The sequence below is a fragment of the Sinocyclocheilus grahami genome, unplaced genomic scaffold, assembly GCF_001515645.1.
Source record: "Sinocyclocheilus grahami isolate Dianchi unplaced genomic scaffold, SAMN03320097.WGS_v1.1 scaffold580.1, whole genome shotgun sequence".
Lineage (NCBI taxonomy): Eukaryota > Metazoa > Chordata > Actinopteri > Cypriniformes > Cyprinidae > Sinocyclocheilus > Sinocyclocheilus grahami.
This window is the reverse complement of record NW_015505759.1, coordinates 428,968-443,174: the sequence shown is the minus strand read 5'-3', so window position 1 is coordinate 443,174 and position 14,207 is coordinate 428,968. Positions and strand designations below refer to the sequence as shown.

At 36.9% G+C, this 14,207-nt stretch overlaps 1 protein-coding gene across 1 annotated transcript in view; it reads left to right on the top strand.

Annotated features, from left to right (window-relative positions):
* Nucleotides 1–14,207, top strand: part of trpc3 (transient receptor potential cation channel, subfamily C, member 3) — a 54,176-nt gene that overhangs the window by 30,083 nt on the left and 9,886 nt on the right. The window contains exons 7-10 of the mRNA XM_016240067.1: nucleotides 2,463–2,627; nucleotides 4,756–4,972; nucleotides 7,989–8,222; nucleotides 8,696–8,960. Coding sequence (XP_016095553.1) covers nucleotides 2,463–2,627; nucleotides 4,756–4,972; nucleotides 7,989–8,222; nucleotides 8,696–8,960 — 881 coding nt within the window. The remainder of the gene's footprint in view (nucleotides 1–2,462; nucleotides 2,628–4,755; nucleotides 4,973–7,988; nucleotides 8,223–8,695; nucleotides 8,961–14,207) is intronic.

The window sequence follows — 14,207 nt, the reverse complement described above, 5'->3', positions numbered from 1 at the left end:
GCCCTTTGAGACGGCCCAGGGCAAGGTGCACTGCCAGCAACTCGAGGCAGTTGATGTGCCAGTGCAGTTGGGGCCCCGTCCAAACCCCTGATACTGCAAGCCCGTTGTACGTGGCCCCCCAGCCGGTGGTTGAGGCATCCGTGCAAACCACAGCATGCCTGGAGACCTGCTCCAGGGGCACTCCTGCCTGGAGGAACGCAAGGTCTGACCACGAGGTGAAGGTTTGGCGGCATGCCGGTGTCACTTGGACCCGGAAAGTGCCGCCTTGCCACGCCCACCTCGGGACTCGGCCATGGAGCCAGTGCTGCAGCGGTATCATGTGGAGCAGCCCCAGCGGCGTGACTGCCGCCGTGGCTGCCATATGCCCCAGGAGCCTCTGAAACTGTTTCAGTGGGACCGCCATCCTGCTCTTGAATGTATTCAAGCAGTTCAACACCGACTGAGCACGTTCATGGCGCTCCTGGACCACCATAGTGGACATCGCACGACCCAGAGACCGCGCCGTAACCTTCGTCGCTCGTAGCGTGAGGTCCGTCGTGGTGCGGAGCTCCATGAGAACTTCCGGGTCATGACCACCCTCGTGCAAGTTCCTCAGTGCCTTGGCCTGGTGTACTTGCAGCAATGCCGAAGCGTGCAAGGCAGACGCAGCTTCTCCACAGGCCGTATACACACTGCCGATCAGAGCCGACGAGTGCCTACAGGCTCGGGAGGGGAGCAACGGTTTGCCCCGCCAAGCACCGCTGGCCGCCCAGAGGGCGGCAACGCTGACAGATCTTCATCTCCAGAAAAGTCTGACTCACCCTCCGATGCTGCGATCGACATCCGATCGTCGGGGGGAGCCTCGGAAGAAACAGGTGGTATCCCCCGGGAGGATCCAGCTTGCTCTCTCGAGGGCTCCGCTGGCTTCGAAGTGCCGGCTGGTTCGGGCATCCCCTTCCTTGTTGGAGGGGAATTCCTCACCGTGACTGTGAGACCAGTCCGCCCACTGCCAGAAAAAGGGTACCCCTGGCTGCCACCAGAGGGAACCCCAGCTCTAGGCAGTGGCACGGGCACTCCGCCCCCTTGCAGGTAACGGAGTCTGGTCCGCAACTCCGAGATGGATGTTTCATCATCCATGAAAGCCGCCTCAGCGTGCTTCACGCCCAGGCACGAGAGGCAGCGATCGTGACCATCACCCGGCGCCAGGTAACGACCGCACCCAGAAACACAACTTTAAAAAGACGCGTCTTCAAAAAGACGTTCGACCCATGAAGCTCTTTTAGTATGGAAAATTGCTCTTTCAGTGGGCTGAAGCGCACAGGGGAGATGGCCATCTGCAACACACACAGGGGTAGTGCAGCCTGCTGTGTGCAACCCACTCGACACGGGAAAACCACTGCCGCTGAAGCGCCGTACCACCAGCACGAGAGCCCACAAAGAGCGTGCTTGACTTGTAGTCTTTACTCTCTACTCGTAGAAGGTCAGGAGCAGAACGATAGAACCGCTCGGCTCCTCAGCGAAAACCTGAAAATGCGCTGCATCTGCTGCCTACTTATACTCACGCTGTGATCAGCAGCAGCTGGATGCAATAATCGCATGCCAATGTGCATTGGCTCGTTTAGTTTACACTCGAAGTGGATTGGTCTCTCTAAGCGAGATCCCAATTTCGTCGGTCATCCGACGTGACGTCGAGAGTGACCGACTGAAAGTGAACACCCTTATGCTCACCAAGGCTGCATTTATTTGATCAAAAATAACATTATTACAATTAAAAATAACTGTTTCAATTTGAATATATTTTAAAATGTAATTTATTCCAGTGATGCAAAGCTGAATTTTCAGCATCATTACTCTTCAGTGTCACATGATCCTTCAGAAATAATTCTAATATGCTGATTTGCTGCTCAAGAAACATTTCTTATTATTATCAGTGTTTTTTATGTTTTTTTTTCAGCATACTTTTATGACAATTCAAAAGAAAAGCATTTATTCAAAATGGATATTATTTTGTAACATTATATTTATCATTATGTCTTTATTGTCACTTGATCAATTTAATGGGGCCTTGCTGAATGGAATTATTATGAATACAGCCTTTATTTGAAGCCTTCATATATAATTAATTCTAAGTGAATTTTTAATGCATTACTCGTGCCTTGTAATGCACCTTATAATGCATAGTTTGAGATCATGAATAATTGTAAACACAGATAGTACTTTATAATACTCATCTATTCATTGCTACACCTTTAGAAACTATAATGCTTTAAAATACAAACAACCAGCTTCAGATGTAACAAGGAATCTACAAATATTATAATGCATTTTAACTTTAGTTCGAATTATACATGAAAAGATATAATACCTTACCATGTACATTATAAATAAATATGCATTATATATACAGGCTTCAAGTAAAGTGCTACCAAAATACTTACTGACCTCCAATGAATTAAACCATGAATCTGTCTCTGTTTCTTCAGTTTGTGGCTCATCCTAACTGCCAGCAGCAGTTGCTGACGATCTGGTATGAGAATCTGTCTGGTCTTCGGGAGCAAACCACTGCAGTCAAGTGTCTGGTGGTTTTGGTGGTGGCGCTGGGACTCCCTCTGCTAGCTGTGGGGTATTGGTTTGCCCCGTGCAGTAAGGTAAGACACATTTAAAAACTATCAAAACATGTCTAGGTCCTACAGTACTGGTTTAGACACACCTGTTTATTAGTATAGTCTATTTTAGGAATATTTTCTTTGCATATGTGAACTTTGTTAAGTCACTTTTGTTGCTATGATGGTTCTTATAGTTAACTAAAACTAAAATTAAAATGAAAAGTATTTAAAAAACAAATGTTTGGTACTTGAAATCAAATAAACATTAACTGAAAAAAAAGAAGTTAATAAGTTTAAGTAGTTATTTAGTACAGAGGGGTCATATGATACGATTTCAAGTTTTCCTTTCTCTTTGGAGTGTTACAAGCTGTTCGTGAATAGATAAGATCCCTAAAGTTGCAAAGACTAAAGTTACAAACCCAAAGAGATATTCTTTATAAAACTAAAGACTTATAAAACGCCTCTTTTAAACACGCCCCCACATGTCTACGTCACTGTGTGGGAAGATTTGCATAACGCCGCCCAAATGTTCACGCAAAAAAAGAAAGCGTAACTTTGATTCTCGCTGTAGTATTGTTGCTGCCACCGCCGCCATGTCGTGGAGACGCTGTGTGTTTTGTTGTGAAAGCGAAACTACTTTGTTTGGCCTTCCAAAAGAGGACACGACTAGAAATCAGTGGTTAAGTTGTATTTACAACACTGTTCCAGAACAGTTCAACCTAAATATTCAGATGTGTGCAGCGCATTTTACATAGGACTGTTTCCTGAACCTGGGAAAGTAGCCTACAATGCCATCTACACACAAAGGCTGTTTCTATAAAGTGGGGCAGTTCCAACTTTGCAAGGACAGTCTGGATCTTCTGACTCACAGATTGTAAGTACGTTTTCATATTTAAAGGATTTGCCACTGATGATTCAAACACAAGTTTTGAGCAGTGTAGAGTAGGGCTTGTTGTTTGTCGTTTCTCCGATCACAAATGCAGACATGGTTTTATGTTTACGCGGCGCGATGCAACACGTAAAAAGACAGTATAAGTCATTATAATCAATAATTATGTCCCAACTGGATGCAACAAATCCCTCGTTTATAGTGGGTTTTAATGTTTTTGTCTCTTCGCTCTGGTGAGGGGTGTAACATTTCCGTCACACGCTTGAGGTGTTCAGCCAATCACAATGCACTGGATAGCTGGCCAATCCCAGCACACCTCACTTTTCAGACCGATGAGCTTTGTAAAAATCAACGCCTTTCAGAAAGGCGGGGCATAGAGGAGAAACAATAATGTGCAGTATGTGGAAAATGTGTTTTTTTAACCTTAAACTGCATAAACACATTGCATTACACCAAATACACAAAATAATGTTATTTTTAGCAACATCATATGACCCCTTTAAACTAAATGAAAAAGAGAACTATTTCCTTGACAAAAGTTTTTTTTTTATGGTTTTAGTTTTAGTTAGCTATAATAACCCTGGTAATACGGTGACATATTTGCAATTTATAAATTATAAAAAGTCTTATTTTGTTGGAATACACAACTATTTTGGAATACATAACAATTTTTGGATTGCTGCTATCACTTTATTTCCCTGTCCAGTTAATTTAAAAAAAACATTTTTTGTTACTTGAAATAAAATAAACATAAACTGAAATAAAATTAAATATAAAAAACTTTTTATTCAGCTATATTTGCCAAGGCAACATTTTTCATATTAATTTAGTTTAACTAAGATAAGAATGATTTCAAAACTATAGAGACATGCAGTGTATTGAAAAAAAACACAACAAAATTACTGAAATTTTAAAATTAAAATTAAAACAGAAAATATAAAAATAAAAACGAATTTAAAATATTTATAAAAACTATAATAGTATCTCTGATAATAAAATAACACTGCTATCTACAGTATCTGCCATGTTTAAGATGCATGCAAAGCTTCTCTGTAGAAAACAAAGATTATTAGAGTTTTACAAATGTCAGTCTTTCTATTTCAAATTTCACATTTAATTCATTGTGTTATTTACCATTTCCTTGTAATTATTTGAGAAATTTACTAGCAATTGCTGAGTGAAAATTGTTTCAAAGTAAATTTTACAATTTCTTTTTCCAGTATAATGAGTCTGTGCTTGTTATTCAACACGTCTGTTAACCTTTTCCATGTTTTTTTTCAGCTTGGTAAAATACTACGCAGTCCTTTTATGAAGTTTGTTGCTCATGCGGCCTCCTTTATCATCTTCCTGTGTCTGCTGGTGTTCAATGCGTCCGATCGGTTTGATGGCATCACCACCCTTCCCAACGTCACCGTCACCGACTACCCACTCCAGATCTTCAGAGTCAAGACCACACAATTCACCTGGACAGAAATACTGATCATGGTCTGGGTAGCAGGTAATGCTCCAACATTTGTAATCAGTATTATTTAATTTATATGATCTCAGTACTGCATGATCTCTTTGTTCAACTAGCATTTAGACCAAAAGAGATTTGCTATAGATATTTGATGAGAATTTAATCTCATTACTGTCAAGGAGAAGCTATTGAGAGATTGAAGAGATCTCATTTGTGGTTGTTCTTTCATGTATAAAATTGTCAGTGTTAGTAGTACGGGACATTTATTCAAGAGACTAAAGTGTTTCTTCGCTGCACTGTCAGAAATAGAGTTCCTCACTTCAGGACCAAAGCAGGATGATCAATGAACCTTTCAAACGTTTCGACCTGATAAGACCGATAGAGAGTTTGAGTGGATTAGAGCCAATGTTCTCTGAACTGACTGAAAATAATGTGTTTCCTTAAACACTCATTTCCTTCCAGATCAGTGCTGGGTAGTAACTTTTTGAAAGTAGTGTCATTTGTAACAGTTTTCAGTAGCATTACAGTAGTTTTTCCATTAACAAAATGCTGTTACCAGCAAGTAGTGTGCTAAAACGTTACTGTATATATCACTAATGTTTGTGTCACAGTGTAATTTACAAAAAAAAAACTGTTTACTAAAATTGTGCAGTATTATTGCAATTTAAAGTAACTGTTTTCTGTTTAAATATATTTTAAAATGTAATTTATTTCTGTGATGCAAAGCTGGATTTTCAGCATCATTACTCCAGTCTTCAGTGTCACATGATCCTTCAGAAATCATTCTAATATGATGATTTGCTGCTCAAGAAATTATCTTATTATCAATGCTGAAAGCACTGATGATGCTTTATTTATTTATTTAGTTAGTTGTTTTTGGAAACAGTAATACCTGAACTAGTTTGTAGCTTATCTCTGAGGACATTTCAAGGCACTCACTTGAAAAAAAACACAAAACAAGCAAACAAACACTGTTGTTCAGCATATTATTCTTGAGTCATTTAAAATGAGGCATGTTCATTCATCACTGTCGCATTTAGAAAGGCTCTACTAATGAAAGGCTTTTTGCAGGCAATGCATCACTGAGAGGGTGAACCGCAGGTTAGATTGGGTTTAGAACATTTTCCCATTTTGTTTGTGGTTCGGAGAGTTCACCCACGCTGAGTTCACCTCATTACATTTGGTGTAAGAAAATGTTTTGCTGTTTCAGCAGGGACAAGATGCTGGGGTAACGCATTAGATGATGGAAACTGATACATGTTGCATGCCATGTGATGTTTGCATCTGTTATTTTTCATTTTAAGAGGTGATTAAGAGTTTTTATGTAGTTTTTATTATTTATTATTTATTTTTTTCATCCTCTAGGTTTGAAATTGAGTTGAACAGTCAGCGTCACCAAATATGATGTGCTGTTGCTGCAATGTCTCTTAATAATTCATGACACCATGTGACTTTTCCTGAGTGTTTGCTTGCATGGTGCAAAAAGCCAAAAGTGTTGCTTGGCTTCCACCTGGATAGTGACAGATTGACAGGTTTTCAGTCAGTGGCAACACCTTTGAAATATTAGAGTGTAAATGCCATCCTTACTGTGCTTGTGTTAACCGATCAAACCTGCTCTGACTGTGGAAGTGACCATGCGTGTCCATTAGTAGTTAGTCCATTAGTAGTGTGACTTTTTTTTAAAACAAGTACACACTACAAGCCTTGAGTCATGTGGTGTGACTAGTTACTTGAAAAAAGTAATCTGATTACGTAACTCGCGTTACTTGTAATGCGTTACCCCCAAAACTGGCGCTAAGCTTATAATTACTTTTTTTACGCATTTGATTTCCGCTTATGGTTAATTACATCTTTTTATTTTTAAGAAACATTTTTAAATGTACACATTTTTTAAAACCTTTATTTATTTATATTTTTTTCAAGTCTAGTCATTTAAACATTGTTTATAATTGATGAGGTGATGTGTAACATAATAAAAGGCGTGTGCATTCCGAATGTTTGCTCATACTGTGTTTTCAGTATGTTCATTCATAGTGTGTTTTTAGAATGTTTGTTCAGAGTGTGTTTTTAGAATGTTTGTTCAGAGTGCATTCAAAATGTTCATTCATAGTGTGTTCGGAATGTTCATTTCAAGTGTGCAATCAGAATATGTGTTGGTTTATCGAGTGTTTTTAGAACATTCATTGATCGTGTTTTCAGAATGTTTGTTAAAAGTGTGTTTTTAGATTGTTTGTTCATATAGTGTGTTCAGAAAGTTCATTCAAACTGTGCGTTCAGAATGTGTGTTCAGAAAGTGATTATAGTGCTTATACAAGTGTAACATTGGGGAACTGTGTGTGGGAAGGTTCAGTATATTGTGGTGATGGTTGAGGTCTCAGCATGATTCTTCTGAACCTGAACCCCTGACCTTCTCCCTTCAACACAACCTCTTGTCACTGTTCTCACTGATTCGTATGGCTTCTGCTGCAATAAAGCATTTAGTCTTTTTTTGGTAGTTTTGGAGATTAAAATTTCCTTTCCATCCCAGCATGCTTTCAGTGTGAGAGTGAATTGAGTGAAGTATTTTTATTACTTGAATTTCCTTTGGAATCTTTCTAACTTAAAATAAAAAATATAATTCAAATGTAGTTCATCATTTTAACAGTATTCGCTGAGGCTCCATCGTAATTTTCCTATCAGACTGTGTTCTCCTCAGGCTCTTTGATTTGTCTGATTAATTCTCTCTCTCTCTCTCTCTCTCTCTCCTCATCTCTTTTGTCCTTATATGATATCTCATATGAAAACACATTGAGTTCACTCCACAATCAGTTGTGCTGTTTTGTCTATAGAATAGAATTTGTAAAATTTTTAGGTAACATATTATAGGTTTTCAGTAAATACATTTACATAGTGAAATTGCAAAGTTCATCAATATGCTGATTATGTTTAATCAATATGCAAATGTAGAATTATTAAAAGTAAGAAATAAGCTTATTTCTATTTTCAACCACACAACATACAATACTGGTATGAGCTCCTGCTGTGTTGACCATCAGAACGCCTCTGTTTTCTGCAGGAATGATGTGGTCGGAGTGTAAGGAGCTCTGGACGGAGGGTCCGAGGGAATATGTCATGCAGCTCTGGAATGTGCTGGATTTCGGCATGCTCTCCATCTTCATTGCGGCATTCACCGCCCGTTTTTTCGCCTTCCTGCAGGCCATGAAAGCCCAGAAGTATGTGGATGAGAAGATCCATGCTCCAGACCTCTCAATGGTCACGCTGCCGCCGGACATCAAATATTTCACATACGGTGAGAGAGAATCTGAGCACTGCTCTGTTTCAAAGAGAATGGTAACTGAAATAAATATTTAACTTTTTTTTTTTTATTTCATCAGGTTGCCAATTTTCATTTTCATTTAGTTCAATGTGATGCAGTAAAATAACTAAACCAAAATCAACTAAAACTAATAAATAGACATAATAAATAGAAACTAATAAATAGACATTTATAAAAACTATGTAGACATATAAAAAATAAAAAAACACATACACACAAAACCCAACAATATTACAAAAAAATTAAATAAAATTACAGTAAAAACAGAAATTATAAAAATAAAATCTAATTCAAAATATTAACAAAAATGATAATGGTATATCAGTGATACTAAATTAACACTGGACATCTGTGGATAAACACTAGTTTAGCTAATATTAAGTCATTTAGAGGCAGCTAACTACCTAATACTTCCTTTCTACATGTGCAATTTCCTGTTCTTTCAGCGAGAGACAAGTGGCTTCCATCGGATCCTCAGCTGATCTCTGAGGGTCTGTACGCCATTGCTGTGGTCCTGAGCTTCTCTCGCATCGCCTACATCCTGCCGGCTAACGAGAGCTTCGGGCCGCTGCAGATCTCACTGGGACGAACAGTGAAGGACATCTTCAAGTTCATGGTCCTCTTCATCATGGTCTTCCTCGCATTCATGATTGGCATGTTCATCCTCTACTCCTACTACCTGGGGGCAAAGGTTAACCCCGCCTTCACCACGTGAGTGACATGCACGCACTGCAATGTATATTGAGGAAAATATAAAAATATGTGTAATTAGGGATGAGTACAACTACATATTTTCAAATGCACTAGTTGAGTTAACCAGGTATAAATAGTTTAGTTCATGTCTACCAAGGGACATGCCGAGAGTTCCTCAGGGGCAGGGGCCCAAATGTAAAATCGGGGCAATATTAAAAAAAAAAAAATATATATATAATAGCAGACAGTAACACAAAAATAATATCAGTCACAGCCTAATAATGCAATAGTGCGTTCTGTATTAGAATTTTTCAACAAATATATTGTACTAATTTTGACATTTAGGCGCTTTAGAAAATGTGTTTTAATAGGCCTACACTACCAGTCAAAAAGTTGATCAGTAAGATTTTTAATGTTTTTTAAAGATGTCTCTTCTGCTCACTAAGCCTGCATTTATTTTATCCAAAATACAGCAAAAGTAGTAATATTGTGAAATATGTTTACTATTTAAAATAACTGCTTTTATTTGAATATATTTTAAAATGTCATTTATTACTGTGATTTCAAAGCTACATTTTTAGTATCATTACTCCAGTCTTCAGTGTCACATGATCTTTCAGAAATAATTCTAATATTCTGATTTGCTGCTCAAAAAAACATTTATTATTATTATTAAGAAGAATAATAATATTTAAATTATTATTAATAAGAGGTTCCAAAAAAAATAAAAATAAATAAGCATAAATAATAATAAATAAACTGTTTCCAACACTGTAATAAATCAGCATATTGTGATTTCTGAAGGATCATGTGACACTGAAGACTGGAGTAATGATGCTGAAAATTCAGCTTTGCATCACAGGAATAAATGATAATTTTAAGTACATTAAAACAGAAAAAAAAACATTATTTTAAATTTTAATAATATTTCACAATATTAAATTTTTTTCTGTATTTTTGATGAAATAAATGCAGGCTTGATGAGCATAAGATACTTTCATAAAGTTCTTTCATGTCACAATTCCGCCAGTCTACACTTCACACAATAGGCCTGTAGGTGGCACTTGGGCTTCATTAACTATGATAGTTTCATGAAATAGTAAAAGGTGTATCAAATACATAAATACAAGTGAATTGAACACTGCTTACCATTAATGCGACTTTTGGTGCTGCATGGTTTTGTGCAGTGCTTTGTAGTCAGTTAGCATCCATTTTCTCAGCGATGCAATTTGATTTATAAAATGAGACAAACCGCAGATCCAGATTGCTCCACAAATGTAGGTTCGTCTGTCCATGTAATTTTCAACCAGAACGGAAAATTACTGCTCCACTTCACATTGTTCAATGGAATTTGAACATGTTGTGCCAGATCATGATTGGTTGGTGTATTATACATGACAAACAGGCATTGATGATTTATGTAATATTCTAAAATATATAATATATGGATTTTTAATTAAATCGACACATTAACTTTGATTATTGATGAAAAAAAAGTTTCGACCCATAGGCACTCACTGAAAGAACCAAATATGGCTCGAGAGCCTAAATTTGTGGAATATCAGTCAGTCAAGCAAAACACATTCAACCCATAGTAACGTGTTATGGCAACACCTCAGACTGACAGATACGTAAAAATAAGCAGGAATTTTCCAACTTTTGAGCGATTCGTTACTGTTTTGTACACATTGTCAATTTAATTCTAATTCAAATGCATTTTTTGATTAATTTTGAAAAAGGGCAGGGGCTCGAGCAATCAAAGCACCCATACTATGTGTGTGTGTGTGTGTGTGTATGGTATTGTTATTGTTTTTATTTAGCAATTAGTTTTACAAAAATATTTAAAATATAAAAAAATAGTTTTTGTAAAAATATTTTTAAATGACTTTTAATGAATTTATTTATTTATGTTTATTTTTTATTTATTTTTATACATTATTTTAAAATCTTGAAGAAAGTAAGATTATAGACAGCTTAATTCAGGTGAATTCATTTCAGGCCTATCAGACCGTATAGGACACATACTTGCGCTAACAAAAATTATTATTGATAAAACAACAACAAAAAAAACAATCAAGATATACTAACTAGTAAACCTCAGAAAATGACTAGTCCGCTGTTGAAATGACCATCCTGACCAACTTAACACATTTCTAAATACTTTACAGCAATTACTTTAAAAAATAATAATTTTGTTCTGATGATGTCCAAAAATACTGCCCATCAATTAATACACTACAAACTTATCCATAAGGCTTATGCTACTCCTTATGTGTTACATAAAATGAAATGCCTACCTACCCCTTTTTGTACACGCTGTAATTCTAATATGTGGCGACCTATATGCGTGTTCTTTGAGTAAAAAGAACACGCATATAGGTCGCATAATTTTTCGCATAATTTTTCACATTCATTGAAAAATTTTGGGACAAGGTTTTCCAAGTCAGCAGTCAAAATGTGGCCCATAGAAAAATATATATATAAAGCTTTGTTAGAATGCTCAACAGCGAGAATCAACAAAGCCAAACCAAAACCTCTCAGGGCATGGGCAGAATTTATTGATAAACTATCTCATATAATATCTCAATAGAGAAGTCATCGTTTGTTTTAAAAGCAAGGACGAGGGACCAATTGATATCCTACAATGTGTGTTGATGCCTTACACTTTTTTATTTATTTTTAATTTTTAATTTTAATTTTATATTTATTTTAGTTTTTTATCTACATAAAATAATTTTTTAATTATTTCAAATTCGTTTAAAAAATAACATTACAGACAGCTTAATTTAAGTGAATACATTTAGTTTTTACAGTGAGTTTGCATGGTTTTAGAATGACTTGTTTTGTGTATATGTATCTTATCACAATAAATGTGACTACATTGTGCAAGATGGTCATAAATATACCACATGCAACTGCTCAACTCAAAGTAAGGCTCTGTGGTCTGTCAGGCGGAGATACTGTAGTGGAAGTGTCAGTCCTGTGAAATTAACTCTTGGTGTCCCAGCATCAAATGTGAGGCTGTCAAGTGCTGGAGCTCATTTCACACTAGAGTGCCTCTAACATGATGAGGTTTGTTTCATAGCAAGTCAGAGGTTATTAAACAAGTCCTACAAGTCAACGCACGCATGTGTGTGTGTGTGTGTGTGTACTGTATATATACAAGTCTGGAATTGTTTATTTATTGCTTATCTCCAAAGATGTAAAGAAGAACTGCTTTGCAGTCATTCTCCTTATCTAGTCTCTAGTTAACTTATCTAGTTTCCCAGAAGATTTCATCTGATTGTCTAGAGCAGTGGTTTTCAATCCTGGTCCTAGGGACCCGCCGCTCTGCACATTTTGTATGTTTCTCTTATCTGACACACTCAGACATTTCAGGGGCCTGTTTCAATAAGGAGGTTCAACCAACTCTGAGTTGACTTACCCTGAGATCGGGAAACTTGAAAAAGTTTTTGGGTTCAGCTGAATTGAGTTAGTTCAGTCGACTCTGAGTAGGTTGACTCTGAGTTTAGCGCGTGCACCACGACTATGAAAAGCCATGATCAATGGAGCTCAGAAATTATGATTCATCATGGCAACAGCACCCGGCAAAAAGACATCCGCATACTCAATACATAACTTTATTTCTTAATCACCGTTATAATATCAAAGGTAAAAAGTGGTAGAACGGTAAATTATTGAACAGATATTAATTTTCATGGTATCCACAGGCAAAAGAAAAAAACAGCAAAGCAGTTAAACATGAAGTGTAAAAACGTAATTCAATCAAGGTAAAGCTTTAAGCATAAAAGTTGCATGAGTGTAGACTACATGACTTTACAAACATTTGACATTAAATAAATATCATTCAGTGTCTATTTCAGTGCAAAGCTGCTTTTTCCAGTTAGTCTAATGCTCTTTTCATACACTGTAAAAAATGCTGGGTTGTTTCAACCCAATGTTGGGTCAAATATGGACTAACCCAACTTTTGGGTTAAATTTTGGTTACATTTTTAAATTAACTTTTAACCCAACAGTTGGGTTAGTCCATATTTGACCCAACATTGGGTTGAAACAACCCAGCATTTTTTAGAGTGTATAATTAATTATTCTCTAATCCAACCTGCTTAATTTCTTAATTAGAGTAATGAAATTAACATTTGACTTCTACTCAGCCAACAGTAAGAAGGCTTGCAAAATAATGAAGAACAGATGAAGAGGAGATGGCCACAATACCAAATAATGGAAGAATAAAATCCAACAGGAAAAAGAATAACTGTTGCTTTTGTATTTGTGGGAAATAAAGATGACCAAATAAATTTAACAGCTGTGGTGGTGGTTACGTCATATATCACAAACTACCCTTCCATCTGGCATCCTTTCATTCCATACAGTAATCAGCTTTATTTTCCATGGGTTTGTGCTCAGAAAAGAATCCCTGATGTTATATAGAAAACTATCATTTAAAAATGGTACCGCTCAAATAAATATGCATGTGGATATGGCAAAAAAATAAATAAATCAAAGTCAAAATAATCCTTTACTGATGTTAATGTAACTCCCTACGAATTAATGCGGCCTTCTCATCTACAGGATCCTGTATAAAAGGACATGCTGTTTTTGTCACTTTCACAGTGTCTTCATGATGAAAATATGTGCAATTTATGAATTTACCGCACTGCAAAAAAATGCTTTCTTACTTAGTATTTTGTCTTGTTCTTTCCAGTCAAAATATCTAAAGATTCTTAAATCAGGATGTTTTTTTCTACATAAGTCATAAGTTTTTAGTCTTTTAAGTGTATTTTTCTTATTTGGCAAATTATCTGCCAATGGGTTAAGAAAAATAATATTGTTTCCATTTGCATTAATATTATTTTTCTTGTTTTAAGTAAAATGCACTTAATTTAGTTTCCAAAATACTCACTAAGAAAAGCATTTTTTTGCAGCGTGAATAAATGAGGTATTTAAACATCGCTTACGCTTTAAAAACAGGGAGGAGACCGAAATAAATTCTGGGTTTAACAAAGAAAACCTGCTTCCGATCAGAAAGAGACTCCTACGGGGGAAGCCGTGGCCTAATGGTTAGAGAGTCGGACTCGTAACCCAAAGGTTGTGGGTTCGAGTCTAGTACCGGCAGGGATTGTAGGTGGGGGGAGTGAATGTACAGCGCTCTCTTCCACCTTCAATACCACGACTGAGGTGTGTGTGTGTGTGTGTGTGTGTGTGTGTGTGTGTGTGTGTGTGTGTGTGTGTGTGTGTGTGTGTGTGTGTGTGTGTGTGTGTGTG